Genomic DNA, 23,067 nt, shown 5'->3' with positions numbered 1-23,067 from the left:
GGAGGAAAGTTTTGCCGAATTGTGCGAATCTACTCATCACAGCGCCCACAGCCAAACACCCAGCGCCTGTCCACCGCCTACCCACCCGCACGTCGGAACCTCGGCCGTGTCGCTGACTGCCCCTCCCCTCTGTGTCCGTGGCGTACACGCTCCCGTGCTGTGTGGTGGCTTCCAATTACTTTTACTGACCATCTCTTCAGTGACGTAGTTGGATGGGTTCTTGAATGAGCTTCCCCTTCCCTCTCCCCCTTGTTCCGACCGCCTTCCTATGCGGTGCGGACGTGAATGCCACCCCCGGCGTCCTCACTGCATCCCCCGCTAGGCATCGTCTAGGCCAGTGGTCGGCAAACCGCGGCTCGCGAGTGTGGCTCTTCCACAAAATGCCATGTGCGGGCGCGCACGTGCAGTGCGATTGAAGGAGCACCCTCGTAAGTTAATAACAATGCACCTACCTCTACAGCTTACGTGTAAAACATTGGGCTCTCAAAAGAGACGTCAGTGTCGATATTTGGCCCTGTTGACTAACGAGTTTGCCAACCACGGGCCTGGCGTGTTCGTTTTTCTCCCTCGGCTCTAACACACGCTCGTCGCCCCCATCTGTCCTGGTCCTCTGCGAGTCCTGGCCGCTTCCGTCGTTTCCCGGTGAAGCCACGTGGAGGTCAACCCTCCCCCCCCCCCACCGACGCCCAGGGAGCAGCCGGCCGGCCACTCACCTTGCCTCTCGAGCGTGAACTTCCCGAAGTCCTCCCCACGGACGTCGCCTTGGAAGGTGAACCCCCCTCTTCCGAGCCCCGAGGAGACCTGGTGGGCGGACAGGGAGACACAGGCACAGCGGGACTGAGACAGACGCCTTCGTCGCCCCATCCCTCACAGTGGGACTGTCCCAGATTCCCTCCAAACGCCGGCCGTGACTCGGCTGACATCACACCCGCTCCCTGCGGGCGCCGACGTGGTGGTCATGGCCCCCCTGCTCCTCGTCCAGCTGCCCCTCCTGAGGGGGAACAGGCCCCTGGGCTCCTAGCGAACCCACGGGACGTGACACTCGCTTCTTGCCGCGGCCCGGGGCTGCCGAGCAGCCGGTGAGCTGTGGGCCCGAGCCGGACAGCGAATCGGAGCACGGGCGGTCCACCGGCAGAGCAGGCGGCGCGCTGTCCCTGCGTGTCTGGGAATGGATTGCTAGAAGGTTCCGCGCGGCCACCGGTGGCCTCGGAAAGCGCTGTGGCCACTCTCGGGGGCGAGCGGTGGCCGTGAGCTCGGGTCGGCTCCACGCCACGTGCCACTCCGTCCCTGCAGCTGGCCATCGTTTCTCATCGGGGGGCGCGGCTCCACGCCACGTGCCGTGAGGACCCAAGGGCCGCCGGGGTGATTCCGGTCAGATGCCTTCCATTCTATTCATGTTTTAAACCAAAGCGTGCGGGGCCGCGTTTTCAGCACTGACCGCCCCCACCCCGGCTCCTCTCCGACGTGTCCCCGGCCGCCACACCTCCGCAGTCAGCGACAGGAGAAGCGGCGCCCCGCCCCCACCCCGCCCCCATCACAGGGACCACTCACGTAGCCGTCCAGGCCCCAGGGGTCGCTGTCAAACTGGCTGACAAACGCGTCCGCGGGCCCTTTGGTCTGCAAGGCCCTCAGCAGTAAGTGGGCCTCCTCCTTCTTGTAGACGCCTGGGAGAGAGAGCAGAGGCACTGTGTCTCGGGGCGCACGGGCCAGGGGTTCAGGCCGGCGACCCCGGAGTGGAGTGCGGTTCAGTGGCGACAAGTCAGAGAGCAGAGAAATTGTGATGGTCATTTTAAAACTAGTGGCCCGGTGCATGAAATTCGTGCACAGGGGGAGGGGGTGTCCCTCAGCCCGGCCTGCACCCTCTCTAATCTGGGACCTCTTGAAGGATGTCCTACTGCTGGTTTACAGGGATCGGGCCTAAACCAGCAGTCGGACATCCTCTCGCAATCTGGGACTGCTGGCTCCTAACTGCTCACCTGCCTGCCTGCCTGCCTGATTGCCCCTAATCACTCTGCCTGCCAGCCTGCTCGCCCCCAACTGGCCCCCCACCACCATCCTGCTTGCCCCCAAAAGCCCCCCCCACCAGCCTGATCACCCCCAACTGCCCTCCCCACTTGGCCTCTAACCGCCTCTACTTCGGCCCGCCACCATGGCTTTGTCCAGAAGAACGTCTGGAAGGTCTCCTGAAAGGTCTCCCAGTCTAATTAGCATATCACCCTTTTATTAGTATAGATGAGTTGTTACTGATTTCAGAGAGAGGAAGGAAGGGAGAGAGAGAAACATCAGTGATGAGAGAGAACCATGGGTTGGCTGCCTCCTGCTCGCCCCCTATTGGGGATGGAGCCGCAACCCGGGCACGTGCCCTGACCGGGAATGGAACCGTGACCTCCTGGGTCATAGGTCGATGCTCAACCATTGGCTTGTGACCTTTCAGTTCCCCGGCAGGCCCCTGAGCTGACCGGAGGCGGCACACGGAGCCAGCACTGCGCTGTGGGGGTCAGACGGTCAGTCACCCTCGGGCGCCTACCTGTCAGCTTCAGCTCCACCTGCGAGGCTGCGGCGAAGGTGGCGTTCACCCGGCTGCGGGTGGCGTTGAAGCTGTCCACCGTCAGCGTGGCCGGCTGCCTCTGCCCCAGGTACTCGTAGTGCCCCTTCCACACGGAGCCCACGAAGAACACGTCGGAAGGAACTGCGGGCCGGAGACACGGGGCGTGAGCAGCGCAGAACAGCACACATGGGTGACAGCCGAGCACGAGGGTGAGGACGGTGACCCCCAGGGCCCCGCCCCGCATGCAGGTGTAAGACCCAAGTGCACCCCGGCGGGGCCGCTGGGAGCGGCCAGCGCGTGCCCGTGACTTCGGGGGAGAAATATTCCCGAGGCCAAGCCGGCCCGCGGAGGCGGAGGGTGTGCCGAGGCGGCTCAATGGTCAGAGTTCATCGGGCTCAATAAGAAGTGCCTTAAGCTGCCCAGGGAGTCATGGCTGATATTTTAAAGCATCCAGCGCCACGCCGAAGGGCAGGGGGCTCGGAGGGCTGACGGTGACAGGGTTGGGTCTCCTGCCCTCACAGCCCGAGTCTCGCAGCCCCGCTCGGGACCGGGCCTGTTAGGAGGACCCGACTCTGCTTCCTGAGGTCTTTATCTACACACTGAGCCAGCTGCTCTCACCATCCCCCTCCCCCCGCCTCTCCTCTCTTCTCCGTGTGAGGACATCCCACCATTGGTAAGAAGTCAGACCCAATGGTGTCACATATATATCTATGTATCTATTTATCTATATATCTATTTATCTATATATGTATATATGTATATATCTATATATCTATCTATATATCTATATATCTATCTATATATCTATTTATCTATATATCTATATATCTATAAATCTATATATCTGTCTATATATCTATATATCTATAAATCTATATATCTATTTATCTATCTATCTATCTATCTATCTATTTATCTATCTATATATCTATCTATATATCTATTTATCTATATATGTATATATGTATATATCTATATATCTATATATCTATATATCTATTTATCTATATATGTATATATGTATATATCTATATATCTATCTATATATCTATATATCTATCTATATATCTATTTATCTATATATCTATATATCTATAAATCTATATATCTGTCTATATATCTATATATCTATAAATCTATATATCTATTTATCTATCTATCTATATATCTATTTATCTATCTATATATCTATCTATATATCTATTTATCTATATATGTATATATGTATATATCTATATATCTATCTATATATCTATTTATCTATATATCTATTTATCTATATATGTATATATGTATATATGTATATATGTATATATGTATATATCTATATATCTATCTATATATCTATATATCTATCTATATATCTATTTATCTATATATCTATATATCTATAAATCTATATATCTGTCTATATATCTATATATCTATAAATCTATATATCTATTTATCTATCTATCTATCTATCTATCTATGTATATATGTATATATGTATATATGTATATATGTATATATCTATCTATCTATCTATATATCTATTTATCTATATATCTATATATCTATTTATCTATATATCTATGTATCTATTTATCTATATATCTATTTATCTATATATGTATATATGTATATATCTATATATCTATCTATATATCTATATATATATCTATTTATCTATCTATCTATAAATCTATATATCTATCGATCTATCTATCTATTTATCTATATATCTATATATCTATATATCTATATATCTATTTATCTATATACCTATCTATATATCTATAAATCTATAAATCTATATATCTATATATCTGTGTATCTATAAATCTATATATCTATATATCTATTTATCTATATATCTATATATATGGCATGTATCTATATGTGTATACACACACACACACACACACACACACAATTCAGAAAGAAAGGCAAAACGTCTTTTAAAAGTTTAAAATTCACCTCGGCCAGGAGAACGGGCAATGATTATCGAATGAAATGTTCTCTTCCACCCCCCCCCCCCCCCGCTGGTTATGAAAATTAAACCTACTTTTCCACATTTCTGCCAGCAAACGTGCACGAAGCACCGCCGCTCTCACAACGTCAGACGGCCCCTCCCGGCAGCTGCCGCAAGCTGGGCCGGATCCGCCCTGTTCCCGGCTGCCTGCCCAGGAGGGGCCCAGGCCGGGTCATTACCGAGATCCCCTGTGAGTGGACCCCTCAGAGCGCCCCGTTCCACTTACCATCCACTTAGCGCAGGGGGGGCCTTCGCGCTGCCAGGGCCACTCAGACACTTAGAGCATCGCTCGTGGGCCGTGCAAAACTCTCCCCTTAACTATGAGCTGCTGTGTGGCCAATTAACTCACCCCTGTGGCCTTGGCTGGGCCAGGCCACACGATTTCGCGTGTGTTACCCGGCCCGGGGACCAGACGCACCCATCCCAGGCTTAGAGCTACGCACGCCGAGGACACGGAGACACTGATCCATGTGCTGCCTCGCTCACTGTCCCCGCGGCCGCTCTCCGCCTTCCCAGACAGGCGGCCCCTCAGACACGGCCCGCAGCACAGGAGCCGAGCAGGACGAGGGTGTCACAGCCACGGCCCCGAGCGTCCCGACCCCCTGACCTGACCACCTGAGGAGTTACACAGACGCAGGCGGAGGCGGCCACATGGGCCCAAGGCCTACTGAGCAGGGGCCTGGATCGCTGCCTCCTCCGTCAGGAGCCGTGGGCCCGGTAAACCAGCACGCCCATGTGACTGTGTCTCCTTGTTCACATCAACAGCCTGTGAAGTGACATCAGGCCCGGCCGGCGTGGCTCCGTGGCTGAGCATCGACCTAGGAACCAGGAGGTCCCGGTTCGATTCCCCATCAGGGCACACACCCGGGTTGCGGGCTCCATCCCCAGGGTGGGGCGTGCAAGAGGCAGCCGATCCATGGTTCTCTCTCATCATGGATGTTTCTGTCTCTTTCCCTCTCCTCTCTGAAATCCATAAAAACATTTAAAAATAACAAGGTGAGCCGAAACCGGTTTGGCTCAGTGGAAAGAGCGTCGGCCTGCGGACTGAGGGGTCCCGGGTTCGATTCCGGTCAAGGGCATGTACCTTGGCTGCGGGCACATCCCCAGTGGGAGGTGTGCAGGAGGCAGCTGATCGATGTTTCTCTCTCATCGATGTTTCTAGCTCTCTATCCCTCTCCCTTCCTCTCTGTAAAATATCAATAAAATATATTAAAAAAATAACAAGGTGATACCATGATGCTTTCTCTCCCTGATGACATTCACACACTCAGTGGGGCTGATTGCAACCCTTCGCGGAAGTGCCTCTATAGCCAATCCCAAGTGGGTGCCCTGTCCCTTCCTCTCTTCGCGGAAGTTGGCCTTGGAGGTGGGGACGGAGCCTGGGAGCGGGGCACAGTGGGGGCTGAGTGCGGCCTGTTGGTCTCCGGGTGTGACCATTGGCCACGCGGGGAGATGGTCGTTTCGGGTCCTTGTCACCTGTCGTGGCGGCCGGTGGTTAATGCAGCCACACGAAGGCGTGGAGACGGCGTCGCCTCCATGAAGACCCCCATGTCTGCAGCACTTCCCTCCGCGGGAGCGAGGTGAGGGGCGGCCATGAGCAGGCATGCACCGCCCCCCGCCCCCCCAAAAAAAGGGTGCCGATAGTTCAGCATCTCCAACCAGAAACAAGCCAGAAGCAGCACCGACACACCACAGGCCTGTCCTCCGCGGCAGGGACGCTGCCTGAAGAGCGAGGACTTTGCCGTCGGATTTGGAAATAACGTCGGAATAGAATGGCCCAGATTTAACTAAAGTCGTTTTTATACCTCAGTGTGCACGTGGGGGACAGTCCTTTGATCCTGGTGGGACGTGCTGCCTCGTCCGAGGACGACGTGCGTGAGACAGCCCTGGCTAAACCCTAGCCTCACGCGCACTGGCCCCTGGAGGCCCCCGCGGAGGCATCGGGTCTAAGATCAGGGTTCAAGCCGAGGAGGGAAAGCGCCCTGTGGCCCTAGGTCTTCTCCAAGAGGATCTGTTCTGTGTAAAAAGCTTGACTTACACGACCATGGGGCACATCGCATCGTTTAAATCAGGGGTCCTCAAACTTATTAAACAGGGGGCCAGTTCGCTGTCCCTCAGACCGTGGGAGGGCCGGACTATCGTTTAAAAAAAAAACTATGAACAAATTCCTATGCGCACTGCGGGCCCGGGACGCGTCGGCTGCTAAGCAGGACAGGCAGCGGCACCCGGCGGGCCGGATCCATGTCCTCGGCGGGCCGGATCAATGTCCTCGGCGGGCCGGATCAATGTCCTCGGCGGGCCACCTGTGGCCCGCGGGCCGTAGTTTGAGGACCCCTGGTTTACATCTTCCCTAGAGTTACAAGAGGGGAGGAGAGGCGGCTGAGGGGAAGGAAGGGCACGGGCGCGTCTCTCCGATGAGCCCTGTGTGCCTTAGGCAGGCACCGCACACAACACCAAGTGCTGGTTCAGACGCAGGAGGCCGAGGACGCCTGGGTTCCGGAGGCGCGTGGGAGAACACGGAGCTACACGCCTGAACGGCGCCCACCCGAGCCCGCGGGCCCCATGCCTCCCTCTCTCCCGCGCCCCGGGGGCGGCAAGGATGGCCACCCTCTTTAGAAGGCTCTCCATTATACCACAGGCTAGCGCCAAAGTCGCGTCCTTTTCTGCCCACGAAGTGCCCGAGGCACCTTCGCGTGAACGCCTGTGCATCTTGCCGTCCCCCGACCACGGTTACGACAGCGAGAGAGACCGGCGTGGCCTTGGCGTTTGCAAGAACCGAATCGTGAGCTTGGTGGTGGGCTCGTGGAATCGGAAACCGTCACAAGGCGCCCCGCTGGGCAGAGTGCGGGGGGGAGCTCGCCGCGCGTGACTGCAATCTGTGACTGGTCTGGAATACAAACCTGGAGTTTTAGTAACTGTGTCATTAACGTCTCTCACTCCTTTACCTACAAGTAAAAAGACAGACTGTCATTTCCAAGCGCATTGATTTTGGAATAAGTTTGAAAAAAAATGTCAAATTGAAGCAGTTTTCTTCCTCCAGATTGCTCGCATGTGCGACGTCGGCTTATCGCCTCCGTATCCATGGTAACCCCTTTGTTCCCAGCAGAAAGCCTTGCTGGGAACCAGGCGGGTCTGACATGTGTGTCTGCGTTTCTTGTGCTACAACAGAGAGCCTTGCCAATGAGGGTGGTTGCGTCCATGTCTGACTCCCGCCTGGGACATGCTGGCCCAGCCCCAAGGTTAACGACTCAGCTAAGACTGCATGACCTCCCCTGCTGCCATGCGTCCCCACCCGCGTGACCTGCACGTTAGTATTAAATACCACCGAATCGTGTCTCTTGCAGCGTGTTTAACTTGGTCTATCAGGTTAGATTTAGCCCTAACCAGCTTGGCTCAGTGGATAGAGCGTCGGCCTGCGGACTGAAGGGTCCCAGGTTCGATTCCGGTCAAGGGCATGTACCTTGGTTGCGGGCACATCCCTGGTGGGGGGTGTGCAGGAGGCAGCTGATCAATGTTTCTCTCTCATCCACATTTCTAACTCTCCATCTCTCTCCCTTCCTCTCTGTAAAAAATCAATAAAATATATATTTTTTAAAGAAGTTAGATTTAGTTCATAATCTCCTAGCTTTTCTAGTTTTGTATCAAACTACAAATCATCATTTTTTAAACGTCTGTCTACTTCTATTTCTGATAGAGAAAGGCAAGGGAACGTGCGTCAAGGACTCCTCACTTCAGAATTATAAGCTCCGTGAGAGGAACCCTGAAGCGGGGGGGGGGGGGGTGCTTTGTCACGCCCCTAACCGTTATCGATGGTGTTTGGTCCTCAATGTGCATAGAATCTAAGGTTGGTGGGGAACCCGGAAGGTCAGCGCTCATCAAGAGAGACCCAGGATTATGACTCTCATTTGTAAATATGCACATTTGTGTGCAATTAATGCGTCATTTCCATGTTAATAGCTTTTGTAATTTCAAAGGTAGAACCAGTGTCAAGAACACATAAACTTACATTCCACCACCAAACAGCTCATGGTCTTCAAACTCACAGGGTCTGGTTTAAAATGCACCAAGTACTGGGTGACATCTGTCCCTTTTCATGAAAACATGCATTTTCCAAATCGATATATTATCTTTCTTTTAGCTCGCACTGCTCTTCTTCAACCAAACAGCCTTCCTCTTTGGGTGAACGTGTGGTTCGCAAATCATAAAATCCGCATCTGTCCTTAGCCTTTGCCCCCAGAGCCTCACACACTTCCTGCACGCACGTCCACACGGGCCACCCAGGAAGCACGGAGGGTCGGGGCCGACATCACCCCGGGGCTGCCCCGGGACCTCACACCCGGACGACGCGGCCTGACGGCAGCTTGTGCCCCGTCTCCGCGCGGGAGGCCTGTCCGCCTCCTCCTCACCGACGTACTTTTACACACGGGCGACTTCCCGGTCCACTTGAGATCGGCCTTGCACGTCCGGTGCTCCGAGCCGCCGGCCAGGAAGAAGCCCGGGTGGCAGGTGTAGACCAAGGTGTAGCCGAAGGCGGGGAGCTCGATGGCTCGCACGTCCGCGTGGGCAGGCGTCTCGGGCTGTCGGCAGGCGTGAGCTGGAACGGGATTTGTTCCGTTAGAACACGGGAGCCCTGGCTCGTGAGGAACGTAACACGTGTCTGAAGAGATGAAGGGACAGGGCGCCCACTTGGGATTGGCTATAGAGGCACTTCACAACGGACACTGAGCACAGTATCCACCCGGACAACAGCACCCGAACATCAGCACCCCGGCTCCCTCTGCGCTTCCCGCAGGATGAAGGCGGGGTGCGCCTGCCTCCCCTCCGCCCCTCCTCCCCTCCTCCCTTCCTCCCCTCCGCCCCGTCTCTCTCTCTGCTCTGTCTCCTTTTCTCCGTCTCTCCGCGTAAGGTAGGCCTCCAGTTGTGAGCGTGAAAACACAGTTTGCTTTTGTATTATTAGTCGTTAATTACCGTGTTCTTTTCATACAAACAACTGTAAACCTACTTCTGCCAACTGCCGTAACCACATGAGTATCTTCCTTCCAAAATGGATGTGTGATTACCTACGTGTAGGAACTTAGACTGGAAACCAAAGCTTTGAAATATACTGATCACGTTTGGTTACCTTTAAGATAATACGTTAAATTTCCTTAAAAGACCAGTGCTATGAACGAAACACAAACAGGTGGACAGGAGTTTAGACATGCCTATGATTTTCGTCTGAAGGCAACTAGCAAATTTACTATGTAGTTAAATAAAAAAATAATTTTGGCCCAGCCAGTGTGGCTCAGTAGCTGAGCATTGACCCATGAACCAGGGGGTCAGGTTTGGGTTCCCAGTCAAGGCACATGCCCGAGTTGCAGGCTCCATCCCCAGTAGGGGTCATGCAGGAGGCAGCCGATCAATGATTCTCTCTCATCATTGATGCTTCTACATCTCTCTCCCTCTCCCTTCCTCTTTGAAATAAATAATATATATATACACACTAGAGGCCCAGTGCACAGATTTGTGCACCAGTGGGGTCCCTCAGCCTGGCCTGCAGGGATCAGGCTGAAACCAGCTCTCTGACATCCCCCAAGGGGTCCCAGATTGCAAGAGGGCTCAGGCCAGGCTGAGGGACCCCACTGGTGCACGATCCAGCTGGGGAGGGACCGCAGGAGGGCTCCAGAGTATGTCCGGCCCATCTCACCCAGTCCCAATCGGCCGGACCCCAGCAGCAAGCTAACCTACCCATCAGTGCATCAGCCCCCTGGTGGTCAGTGCGTGTCATAGCGACTGGTCGAAAGGTCAGACACTTAGTATATTAGGCTTTTATATATATACACACTAGTGGCCTGGTGCATGAAATTTGTGCACAGGGCAGGGGGGATGTCCCTCAGCCTGGCCTGCACCCTCTCCAATCTGGGACCCCTCAGGGGATGTCCGACTGCTGGTTTAGGTCTGATCCCACAGGGGTCGGGCCTAAACCGGCAGTCAGACATCCCTCTCGCAATCTGGGACCACTGGCTCCTAGTCGCTCACCTGCCTGCCTGCCTGATCACCCCTAACCATCTGCCTGCAGGCCTGCTTACCCCCATCTGCCCCCCCCCGTCCCCCCAGCCTGCTTGCTCCCAACTGCCCCCCACTGCCGGCCTGCTCGCCCCCAACTGCCTTCCTCCACCACTGTCCTGATCACCCCCAACTGCCCTTCCCTCCTGTCCTGATCGCCCCTAACTGCCTCTGCCTCGGCCCTGCCATCATGGCTTTGTCCGGCAGGTCTCCTGGTCTAATGAGCATATTACCCTTTTATTACTATAGACACACACACACACACACACACACACACACACACACACATTTTTAAAAAGCACCTTTTAAGCAGTTCTGTTATTTATGGGGCATATTCCCTCAGGCAGTTTACCCCTTGGCCAAGGGAAGGAGCCCTACTAGGAGCCATAGCGCGCACCCGCAGGCCCGCTCCCCTCTGTGGCGTCCCTACCACGCTGTCCATTGCAGTGAGGGTGAGGCGGTTCCTCAGAGCTCAGGTGCCTGGAGAACACCTGGAGGGCCAGGTAAGCCTGGCCCTGTCCGCCTCTCGCCACCAGCCCCGGGATTCTGACTCAGCAGGGCTGGGCCGGGGCTGCGGGAGGATCCGCGTTTCCTCCAAACCCCCAGGAAGCCTGGTCCCAGTGAGTCAAACTCGGAGAAACCCTCGTGTGGGGCGTTAAAGACACGCACACCGACGGACACGAGACAGCCCCTCACTACCTCCCGAAGCCGAGCCCCTCCGGCACCGGGGGCCGAGCACTGCGGGCCCCACTTACGGATGCACTCGGTCTGGATCCCGCTCCACGTCAGGTTGGCGAGGCAGGTGCGCGTGGTGGAGCCCTGCACGTGGTAGCCCTTCCTGCACCTGAAGAACACGGTGCTGCCCACCTGGGGGGGAACCGACACGGCTCGAGGCGCTCGCGCTCACCCAAGGGCCACCGCCCCCCCATCCCCCCGCCCCCCCCCCCCCCCCCCGCGCAGCAGCCCACAGCTCCCACAGCATGGGTCCCACGGGAGCCAGAGCAGCCGCTCCCGTGGGAACGCGCTCACGGCCGCCTCGGGTCCACCACTGAGACGCCAGGAGCTCCCGCCTGAGTGAGTTCCGTTTGGGCAAAGGTGGCGTGAGTCAGACGTGGCAATGAACACACCAACGTGTGTGTAGGGAGCAAGCCCTGCGGTCCCGACAGAACCATGACGTGAATACAAAGGCCTCACTGAGCCCTAGCCGGTGTGGCTCAGTGGATAGAGCGTCGGCCTGCGGACCGAAGGGTCCCAGGTTCGATTCCGGTCAAGGGCATGTACCTTGGTTGCGGGCACATCCCCAGTGGGGGGTGTGCAGGAGGCAGCTGATGGATGTTTCTCTCTCATCATTGTTTCTAACTCTCTATCCCTCTCCCTTCCTCTCTGTAAAAAATCAATAAAATATATATATATATATTTTTTTTTTTAAAAAAAGGCCTCACCTCGTATCCTCGGGAGCTGTTCTGTATTCCGAAGTGTGGGGTCCCCGGGTCTGGGCAGGCGTTGTGAGCAGGATCTGAAATTCACAGTCACCAACTAAACTCGGCCCGGCTCCCAGAAGGTCTCACGCCCCTGAGACAATGGCCGTTAGACAAATGTGCGCACCGTTGTGTATGTAAATGCGGAATTAAGGTAAATTGCTATCTGTGCCTCCTGCTCAGGCGCTTTTCAGATAAGGGCCTTGTCACTCCCCACAGTCTTATCGCCCACACCTCTTCTTCCCGCCGGGACGAGGGTCTCCCCTGACCGCCTGTACCGGCGGGTTAATTAACCTCCATCCTCCACAGCCACCGGTGTGACCCGTGTTCGTTAAGGGTTCCGTTAATGGCCAGCTCCTCCGGTCCTCCGTGACATCAGTCAGTTTACTTAAGTCAGTTTTCCTCAACACGGAGGACACGTATGGGACGCTGCAGATCGGAAGCCCATGGCAGACACAGTGACCTTTTCCCGACGAGGGCCCTGGGCCATCGGGAGGCGTGGACGCCCTTCACCTTGATCCTCTCCGGCCGCCCGTGGGAAACTTAAACACACACGCTTTCAAACCCTGCCGTCTTGGGGGAGAAGCGTGTGTTTAGTGGACAGCGAGCTACCGTCCAGCAAGCACGGGACCAGGGCACGGAGCCTGCCCACGGGGAGCCGGGCCGTCAGCCTTCGCTCCAAGTAGATGTTGGTCCGTTTCTGAGGAATGACTGAGACTGTCTGTGAATCAGGGGCTGCTCCCCGGACCCGCAGGCAGCAGACCGTCCCCTGCAGCAGCTCCCCCCGCCACGCCCCTGCGCCTACCGCAGTGACCCCTGAGTTGGGGAGTCAGGGGCTGGTGTCCGTGTTGCTCACACGAACAAATGCCATTTCTCCCCAAGCCTTCCCGTGCGGGGGGTTACTCTACAGACCAGGGACTGGGGACACGTAGGAAGTCTCTTCTGTGGCAAGTTTCACTCCCATCCCGAGGTCACCGGGACCTGAGTGCCCACGTGACCCTGGCTGTCATTGCTCACAGCCCAGCGGGTTCCAGGGGGACTCAGTGGGGAGACAGACAGGCGTTGGGGTTCCACGGGGACTCAGTGGGGAGACAGGCCTGGGACGGGCAGAGCCAGGGCGTGGCTGGCTCCGGCTGTGGTCGTTTCTGACACCTGCCGGAAGCTGTGGGTCCTCTATCCCAGTGGTCGGCAAACTCATTCGTCAGCAGAGCCAAATATCAACAGTACAAGGATTGGAATTTCTTTGGAGAGCCCAATTTTTTAAACTTAAACTTCTTCTATCGCCACTTCTTCAAAATAGACTCGCCCAGGCCGTGGTATTTTGTGGAAGAGCCACACTCAAGGGGCCAAAGAGCTGCATGTGGCTCGCGAGCTGCAGTTTGCCGACCACGGCCCTAAGGAAGGCCGCTGTCAGGTGGTGGGCCAGGAGCGGGGACGGCAAGAGAGCCTGGCGGGCGTAACAGCACAGCGCGCACTGGGACTCCGAATTCACGTGCACGACTTAACGGAGGTGCCACCTACCCCGTTGGTAGCTACCTAGGGCTCCAAAGGGCGCCATCTAGGAGACACTGCCCTCCCAAATGACCTGGTGGTACCCCCCCATGTCCTCACCCCCAAATGCCCGAGGGTGTCGCAGTCCTTACCGATGCAAGCGGGCTGCACGCCGCTCCACGCGCCGTCGGCCTGGCAGGTCCTCCGGGGAGACCCCACCAGCACGAAGGGCGGCCGGCACTGGAAGGAGACCTCGGACTTGTAGGTGAAGCTCTTGCCGCTGAGCCGGCCCTCGGCGGGGGTGCCCGGGTCTCCACAGAACACAGCTGGCGGGAACAGCACAGGGTCAGCGCGGGGGTGCCCCAGGCTAGGCGACCTGCGACCTGCACCCCGCTCTGCTCCACCTTCGGGTACAACCATCAGGTCAGTACGCGGCTTATAGGACAGAACCCGCCCGGCTGGTGTGGCTCAGCGGAGAGCGCCAACCTATGAACCAGGAGGTCATGGTTCGATTCCCGGTCAGAGTACATACATGCCCGGGTTGTGGGCTCCATCCCCAGTGGGGGGCGAGCAGGAGGCAGCCAATCCATGATGCTCTCTCACTGTTGATGTTTCTCTCTCTCCCTCTCCCTTCACAGGGGTGGGCAAACTTTTTGACTCGAGGGCCACCATGGGTTCTTAAACTGGACCGGAGGGCCGGAACAAAAGCATGGATGGAGTGTTTGTGTGAACTAATATAAATTCAAAGTAAAGGAGCGGAGGGGAGAGCAAGAGAACCCTCCGCTCTTTCGGCTCCGCGGGCCGGATAGAATAGCCGAACGGCCGGATCCGGCCCGCGGGCCGTAGTTTGCCCACGGCTGCTCTAGGAAATCAATACAAATGAATGTTAAAAAACAAGTGAAGGGCAGAACCCGCCCTTGGCCGTGGCGGCTCCACTTGGACATTCACTGTCCAGCCTGGCCATCACATGGCCGCGTCCTCCCTCGTCACCCCAGGTGCTCACGCCCCTCCCCTGCGCATGCAAAGGGGACCCGCGGAGGAGGCTCTGGGGGGACTTACGCAGGCACTGGGGCGTCTCCCCCTTCCACACGCCCGGGCCCTCGCAGGACAGGATGGCGGGGTGCGACAGCTGGTAGCCGGCCGCGCAGCTGTAGCTGACGCTGGCGCCCCAGTGGAAGTCGGTGCCCTCCACTTCTCCGTGCGGGACGGGGGGCGGCGGGGTGCACAGGACGGCTGCCGGGAGAGAGGACACAGGTCAGACCAGCCAGACCCACCCCGCGTTGCACGCCCGCGTGACCCGCGCTTGGACGTGACCTGCATTTCGGGGGACGCCTACACGCAGGCGTCTATGTTTTAAGAAAAGAATGATCGAGGGGGACAGTGAATGACCCTAATCTCGCTTCGTTAATTTAGATCAAGGAGAAAGCGAGGCCAGCGCGCCCTCAGGAAAGTGACCGAGGTGACGTGTGCTCGGTGCCCACTGGGCCGAGGACGGAAGGGACACTCCTGTCCGATCAGTCTTTCCACGTGGTGCCCGCGGACGCATCTGACCGGGCGCGGTCCTGGGACGGCAGCACAACCTTGTGAATTTGCACGCAGCACGGGCAGCGTTTCTCCTGCTGCTGCCTGCACCGTTTTCCTCGTTTAAAGAGCGTGTATAACCACTCGGCCGGTGTGGCTCAGTGGTTGAGCGTCCACCTATGAACCAGGAGGTCACGGTTCGATTTCCGGTCAGGGCACATGCGCAGGCCCCTGGCTCCATCCCCAGTGGGGGGTGTGCAGGAGGCAGCCGATCCGTGATTCTATCTCATCACTGATGTTTCTATCTCTCTCCCCTCTCCTTTCCTCTCTGAAATCAATAAAAATGTATTAAAAAATAAATGAAGAAAATAAAGATAGTACTTAATTTCTAAAAGACATAGACTGTTGATGCATTTTCTGAATAATTAAAGCAGCAGGGGCTTGCATGGTTACGGTTCTGTGACACACGGCCTGCCAGTGCCTGCTGACCGTCTCTGCCTGGCGTTGACCTGGCTGCCCGGCAAATGCATCTCTCCCAGCCCAGCCAGGGGGGTCCCCGCCGCCTTCCTCTCCGCAGCACTCAGGCCAAGATGCATGGGAGAGGGGGGGAAGGTCACATCCTGTCTGAGACCCAGCTGCTTCCCGGATTCTCACCCTAGAGAGGGGGCCAGTGATAGTCAGCCCAGGAGACTCACCTGCCTCCCTCACCTGTCCTCCCTCACCTGCCCTCCCTCACCTGCCCTCCCTCACCTGCCCTCCTTCACCTGCCCTCCCTCACCTGCCCTCCCTCACCTGCCCTCCCTCACCTGCCCTCCTTCACCTGCCCTCCCTCACCTGTCCTCCCTCACCTGTCCTCCCTCACCTGCCTCCCTCACCTGCCCTCCCTCACCTGCCCTCCCTCACCTGCCCTCCTTCACCTGCCCTCCCTCACCTGCCCTCCCTCACCTGCCTCCCTCACCTGCCTCCCTCACCTGCCCTCCCTCACCTGCCTTCCCTCACCTGCCCTCCCTCACCTGCCCTTCCTCACCTGCCCTCCCCCACCTGTCCTCCTTCACCTGCCTCCCTCACCTGCCCTCCCTCCCTCACCTGTCCTCCCTCACCTGCCCTCCCTCACCTGCCCTCCCTCCCTTACCTGTCCTCCTTCACCTGTCCTCCCTTACTTGCCCTCCCTCCCTCACCTGTGCTTTCCTAGGAGCTCATGCTCTTGCTGCCTCTGGGAGGAGACATATAGTCACCCCCACAATCACAGGCGCACACCCAGCCATTGAAATTGGGCCCTGATCTGGCCACTCAGGCTCCTACCCGTCTGTCCATCTTTTCAGCAGATTTGCCCTAAGAATCTGAGGTGAGGGCTGGGCTCCAGATGGAGTGATATGAGGTTCACAGGCCCCAGGTTCGACACCAAGATGATGAGGGAGACCAGCTGGAGGATGGAGGTGCCCCCTGAGTGACCCGGCTGGCATAGCATTCCATGGTGTACATGTACCACAGCTTTTCATCCCCTCGTCTGCTGACGGCACCCGGGCTGTCCAGATCTTAGCTATTGTAACTGCGCTGCTATGCACACGGGGTACACCCATTCTTTCCGACTGGTGTTTCGGGTTTGCTTGGACACATCCCCAGAAGGGGGATCACTGGGTCAATGGCAGTTCTGTTTTTAACTTTTTGAGGAAGCGGGGTCCTGTTTGCCATGCTGTGGGTTACTCTGAATTCCTCATCGGGCTTTAGAAGTCGGGGAGAAATAACGACAAGCCCCTCAAACTTGAAATCTCCCGGGGTGGGGGGGTTCAGCATCACTGTGTCTCCATGAAACAGGCTCAGTGACTGCACCAGGGATTCGCTACTTTGGTTTTTTAACAGCAGGATGTATACTTTTTAGTATCATAAATGTTTTCCAATCATTTTGCAAAAAAAAAAAAAGGGAAAAAAAGAAATAGGGAAATCATGTGATTTGCCATTTGCAAATGCACTTACAAGCATTCCTAGTGCATAGAGGACTACGTTCATGCAAGATGGAGTAAAGCACAATTCCATAAACTGTGAGTGTCCACATGTGAGACTCAACCACGCACAGGGACGCACCTCGGCAGACAGGTCGGCTGTGGCTCCAGGCGCCGTCCCCCAAGCAGCGGAGGGTGGCCCCCGAGGCTGGCTCCAGGACGTGGCCGGGGCTGCACTGGTAGCTCACGGTCTTGTTGAAGGTGAAGTCAGTGCCGAACCTAATGCCGTTGGCCGGTGTGCCCGGATCCCCACAGCTGATGACTGAGATGCGGCAACGAAGCAGAAGCAGAGAAACACAAATTGCCATAGAATTCATTAGAACTGGCTTCTCTGCAGTCCCTCCCCTCGGTTCCAAGCACAGTGACTCCTCCACGAGTGGCCACAGCAGGGGTGTCCTCTGGCCATCCCACAGAGCAGTGTTTGGAAGACTGATTTCTATCCCATCGGTGCCTGGTTCACTGAACCTATGCAATCCCGTCGCTCCCTAACCCTAACCCTAACCTTAACCCAAACCCTAACCCTAACCCTAACCCTAACCTTAACCCTAACCCTAAACCTAACCCTAACTTTAACCCTAACCCTAACCCTAACCCTAAGCCTAACCCTAATCCAAACCCTAACCTTAACCCTAACCCTAACTTTAACCCTAACCCTAACCCTAACCCCTAACCCTAACCCTAATCCAAACCCTAACCCTAACCCTAACTTTAACCCTAACCCTAACCCTAACCCTAATCCAAACCTTAACCCTAAACCTAACCAAACCCTAACCCTAAACCCTAACCCTAACCCTAACTCTTACTCTTACCCTAAGCCTAAGCCTAACCCTAACCCTAGCCCTAATCCTAATCCTAACCCTAATCCTAATGTTAAACCCTAACCCTAACCCTGACCCTGACCCTGACCCTAACCCTTACCCTAACCCTAACCCTTACCTTAATCCTAACGCTAAACCATAACCCTAACCCTGACCCTAACCCTAACTGTTACCCTACCCCTTACCTTAAACCTAACACTAACCCTTACCATAACCCTGACCCTGACCCTAACGCTAACCCTAACCAGGCAGGAGTGTGATCTCACCACAAAGCCAAGGAGAGAGCCCGTCTGCGATAAGGGGACCCAACTCCTTCCTACTTCCCTGCGGACTTGCTGGTTCACAGAGAGAACAAACCTGGACATTCTGTGGCCTCAGTTGGACAAAGTCCAGTCCAGCTGGCCATTTAACATAGTTTCAACCATATAAATAAGAAAGGAAAGGAAAGAATCTACAAGTACCAAATACAGAAAGTCAAAGTAATCAGGCCTGCGTGTGTCTTTTCCCCCTCTGTATTAAACCACAGTACAGCACTTGAAAACATAAACTTGTTGCTCCCGGTCAAGTCCATATCATGGCCCTGCCCTTGAGTTGACCCTGATGGCCAGTTACTGACTTGTGCAGTCGGGAGCGGTGCCGGTCCAGGTCCCGTTGGCAGTGCAGTGCCGGGTGGTCAGCCCTGAGGTCCGGTATCCCTCCCAGCAGGCATAGACCACAGAGCTGGAGAACAGGATGCCGTCGCTGCTGACGATCATGCCATTGGTGGGGGTGCCGGGGTTCCCACAGGACACAGCTGCAAGGGACACGGAGCGAAGACACAGAGTGACAGCCTGAGGCAGTGAGTGGGGAGACCGAAGCGCAGCAGAGCGATGGACGAGGTCATTAGTAAAAGGCTAGAGGCCCGGTGCATGAAATTCGTGCAGAAGTAGGGTCCCTAGGCCTGGCCGGAGATCAAGGCCGATCTGCGGGGCAACCATCAGGGCGATCAGGAGGCCCCCACTGGCACCTGCCTTGGCCAGCCTGGCGCCGCCTGCTCGCCAGCCCTGCCTTACGCCGCCACCTCTGGTCGCCTCCCTCTGTGGGGCAACAAGTGGGGTGATCAGGAGTCCCCGCTGGCACCCACCTTGGCTGGCCTGGGGCCTGTGGGCTGGGGGCAGCTCCTGCATTGAGCATCTGCCTCCTGGTGGTCAGTGTGCATCATAGCGACCGGTTGTTCCACCAGTCATTCTGCTGTTCGGCCGATTTGCATATTCGGCTTTTATTATAAAGGACTAGAGGCCCGATGCACGAAATTCATGCACGGAGGGGGTGTGTGTCCCTCAGCCCAGCCTGCACCCTCTCCAATCTGGGACCCCTTGAGGGATGTTCGACTGCCTGTTTAGGCCTGATCTCGGGGATTGGGCCTAAATGGGCAGTCAGACATCCCTCTCACAATCCAGGACTGCTGACTCCCAACCACTCGCCTGCCTGCTTGCCTGATTGCCCCTAACCGCTTCTGCCTGCCAGCCTGATCACCCCCTAACCACTCCCCTGCCAGCCTGATTGACGCCTAACTGCTCCCCTGCCAGCCCGATTGCCCCCAACTGCCCTCCCCTGCAGGCCTGGTACCCCCCAACTGCCCTCCCCTGCTGGCCTGGTTCTTCCCAACTGCCCTCCCTTGCAGGCCTAGTTCCCCCAACTGCCCTTCCCTGCCAGCCTGGTCACCCCCAACTGCCCTCCCCTGCAGGCCTGGTTCCTCCCAACTGCCCTCCCCTGCTGGCCTGATCACCCCCAACTGCCCTCCCCTGCTGGCCTGATCACCCCCAACTGCCCTCCCCTGCTGGCCATCTTGTGGCAGCCATCTTGTGTCCACATGGGGGCAGCAGCCATCTTGTGTGCTGGAGTGACGGTCAATTTGCACATTACTCTCTTATTAGATAGGATATATACACAGGGCCTGGCAAGCATGGCTCGGTGGTGAAACACATGCCGCTTCATTTAGCGACAGTTGTGCTGTCAGGGAGAGAATGCCCATGCCGAGCCCTCCACCCTAACTGCCAGCACACCTCCTCAATCACCGGGCTCTGCAAGGCAAAGGCTGTGTTGTTGTGTGTTGTTGTGTGTGAGTGCTTCTGACAAGGACACTTTCCTGATGGGCATGCCTATGAACGGAGAGATCAGAAGGCAGCGGAAGCGCATCTGCTTCTCGTGTTCGTGCCATCACATTAACAAAAGAGCTGCCGCTACGACAGAAAGGAGACCGAACTTAGAGTTACTGAAAGGAAAGCCACGTGTTTGGAAATGACAAGCTAACATTCCTTTTCACAGACATCTTTCTAAAAAGTATGTATTTGGCCGAAACCGGTTTGGCTCAGCGGATAGAGCGTCGGCCTGCGGACTGAAAGGTCCCGGGTTCGATTCCGGTCAAGGGCATGTACCTTGGTTGCGGGCACATCCCCAGTGGGAGGTGTGCAGGAGGCAGCTGATCCATGTTTCTCTCTCATCGATGTTTCTAGCTCTCTATCCCTCTCCCTTCCTCTCTGTAAAATATCAATAAAATATATTAAAAAAAAAGTATGTATTTGTATTGATGTCATAGAGGAAAGGAGAGGGAGAGGGAGAGAGAGAAACATCCGCGATGAGAGAGAATCATGGATGGGCTGCCTCCTGCACACCCCCTACTGGGGATGAAGCCCACAACCTGGGCATGTGCCCTTGACCAGAATCGAACCTGGGACCCTTCAGTCCACAGGCTGACGCTCTCACCACTGAGCCAAACCGGTTAGGACAAGTACCTCTTTTTAAAAAAGTACGTTTGGTTAGCGTGACTCCCTCTGTGCATGGGCGTCGGCACTGTGCCGTCCGCCTGCTGTCCGGGAAGGTGGCCGCGAAGCTGTTAACGAGCTCTGGTTTGAATCGTTGCTCACGTGGGCTGAGTGTGAGCGAGGCGTGCGGTGCATTTACTGCAAAGCGTGTGACAGCGCACCGGACCCGGGTGCTGTGAGATGAAACGTGCCGTCTGCGTGTGAAATGCCGGGAAGCAAGCTGGCATGCGGTGACAGTCACGTCTGCGTGGCGCCTGGCGCTGTCGTGTTTCGTTACCATCATCGTCACTACCGGCCCTTGACCCGAACGCAATGTGGCGTTCCAGTGTCCTGGGGGCGAGGGAACTAGGAGCCCTTCCAGGCCAGCGGCTCCAGGACATGGGCTGACATGGGAAGCTGTTAACCGGCCTCTCACTGAAAGACTGATTGCCGGCGAAAGGAAACGGGTTTCAAGGTGATGAAACAGCCGGCCGGCGTGGCACAGGGGCTGAGGGTCGACCTAGGAACCAGGAGGTCACAGTTCAATTACCCGTCAGGGCACAGGCCCGGGTTATGGGCCTGATCCCCAGAGTGGGCCGTGCAGGAGGCAGCCGATCCGTGATTCTCTCTCATCATTAATGTGTCTATCACTCTCTCCCTCTCCCTTCCTCTCTGAAATCAATAAAAATATATTTTTAAAAAGTGATGAAAATACATTAGAAATACAAATTCTTGGATGTTTAAGAATTTTGAAGTTTTTGTTTTGAGACTCATGAACTCCTCCTTCTCTTAACAATTTATTGAACCTCCCCTTTGGGACCTAACGCTTCTGGGAGGTTCTGAGCAGGTACCCTCAGCGCGTGGGAGGTGACCTGGGTCGGGTATGGAATATAGGGTTATGGCAAATGGATATGGAAATGAGAACGTCACCGGCGAACCCCCTGTCCCATAGAAAACACGTACCCCTGGGATGGGCACCTATGGGAACATTGAGGAGAAATGGGAGGCCCAGCAGGTCTCCGGTGTGCGCGAGGGGGCACATGTCACCATCCATCTTGCTCGTGTCCCTGCGTGCGACACGCTCCCTCCCGTGATTTGCATGCGACGCAGGTTTGGAGGGGGTCGATTCCGAGCAACACTTTGTGTGCTGAAATGTGTCCGCGACCCGCCGTGCCCCGGCACCCGGCTTTCACACAGCGTCACACAACAGCGCGTCGCCTCTCCTGAGCGGGGCCGCCCAGCGCTGCAACCCAAGCAGCTCTTAAGCAAATGGGTGAGCGCGGTTACGCTTCGCTGAGACGGAACTCCACGTCCTCTCCACCCGAAATGGGGTTGCACGGAACACAGGGCTCCGCACTGCTCTCATTTTCCACGTCTCAAATCCGCAGAGCGAACGCGCTCGCGGGAACCCCCATTCAGAGGCGGGAACCCCTATTCAGACCGTCCCGTCCCGAGTGGATGGCCGAACGGGACAGAATATGAATGCGTCTGGGCGAGGCGTGCGGCGCTCTTGGGAGCGATATTTTGCCACCGAATTTGGTTCATTTACAACCAACCATTTTTTCCAATGTTGTTCTGCCCCGTTGTTACCCTCTTTTTCTTCTAAAACCCCAGTCACAGCGCCTTAAACGGCGCGAGGTGATCCGGTAGCAAATGATCCTGCCATGAGCTTTTCTCCATCCTTTTCTGGTTTACAGGTTAGATGACTTTCCTTCGCCTCTGCAAGTTAAGTGACCCTTCTGCCAATTTAATCTGTTGCTAGGCTCACCCAGCAACGTTATTTTTTTTTAATGTATGAAATATGTAGCTTCAGTTTGGGAATTTCCATTTTCTTTTCCTATTTTCATTTCTCTGTTGACATTCCTTGTTTATGGCTCTAACTTACGTCTTTCACCACGTGTTCAATACCTGCTCTAAGTCCTGGTGTGTTACTTCCGACACTGGGGCCTCTCACTCTAGGTGAGCGCCTGTCGTGTGTTTGACGGGGCCGCGTGCTCTGAGGGGTGCGTTACCATCCGCTGGACGGCGTGGAGGAAACGTGTCCCGGATGCTGCCGCTCCCGGACAGGTGCTGGGTGTGTCCTGGCGGCTTGGAAGTGAGCTGTGGACGGGTCGGGTCTGGGTACCGACCGCACTCTGTACCCCAGACGCTGAGCGGTTCAGGCTCCAGCACGCCGTCGGGAGCAGCGCCCTGGCGTTGTCACTGTCGTCACTGGGCCACCTCCCCGATGCCTACCGCGCCCGCCTCTCCAATGTCACAGCCACACAGTCACTGCAGAGCACCACTCAGCGCCACCTGGACCCTGGAGCAGCGCCGGCTCCGGCCCGGGCACGGCGGGCGGGAAAGAGCAGGTGACTGAACCCTATTCC

At 55.9% G+C, this 23,067-nt stretch overlaps 1 protein-coding gene across 1 annotated transcript in view; it reads right to left on the bottom strand.

Moving 5' to 3' along the window:
• Nucleotides 1-23,067, bottom strand: part of CSMD1 (CUB and Sushi multiple domains 1) — a 1,048,987-nt gene that overhangs the window by 9,577 nt on the left and 1,016,343 nt on the right. Inside the window, exons 58-68 of the mRNA XM_080662039.1 lie at nt 18,532-18,708; nt 17,180-17,359; nt 14,636-14,809; nt 13,729-13,902; nt 12,050-12,123; nt 11,363-11,474; nt 8,977-9,156; nt 7,463-7,507; nt 2,528-2,689; nt 1,552-1,664; nt 714-801 (exon numbers count right to left, since the gene is read on the bottom strand). Coding sequence (XP_080518165.1) covers nt 714-801; nt 1,552-1,664; nt 2,528-2,689; nt 7,463-7,507; nt 8,977-9,156; nt 11,363-11,474; nt 12,050-12,123; nt 13,729-13,902; nt 14,636-14,809; nt 17,180-17,359; nt 18,532-18,708 — 1,479 coding nt within the window. The remainder of the gene's footprint in view (nt 1-713; nt 802-1,551; nt 1,665-2,527; nt 2,690-7,462; nt 7,508-8,976; nt 9,157-11,362; nt 11,475-12,049; nt 12,124-13,728; nt 13,903-14,635; nt 14,810-17,179; nt 17,360-18,531; nt 18,709-23,067) is intronic.

Source organism: Plecotus auritus (assembly GCF_963455305.1).
Source record: "Plecotus auritus genome assembly, chromosome: 3".
Lineage (NCBI taxonomy): Eukaryota > Metazoa > Chordata > Mammalia > Chiroptera > Vespertilionidae > Plecotus > Plecotus auritus.
The sequence above is the reverse complement of the archived record's forward strand: the minus strand, read 5'-3'. Positions and strand labels throughout refer to the sequence as shown.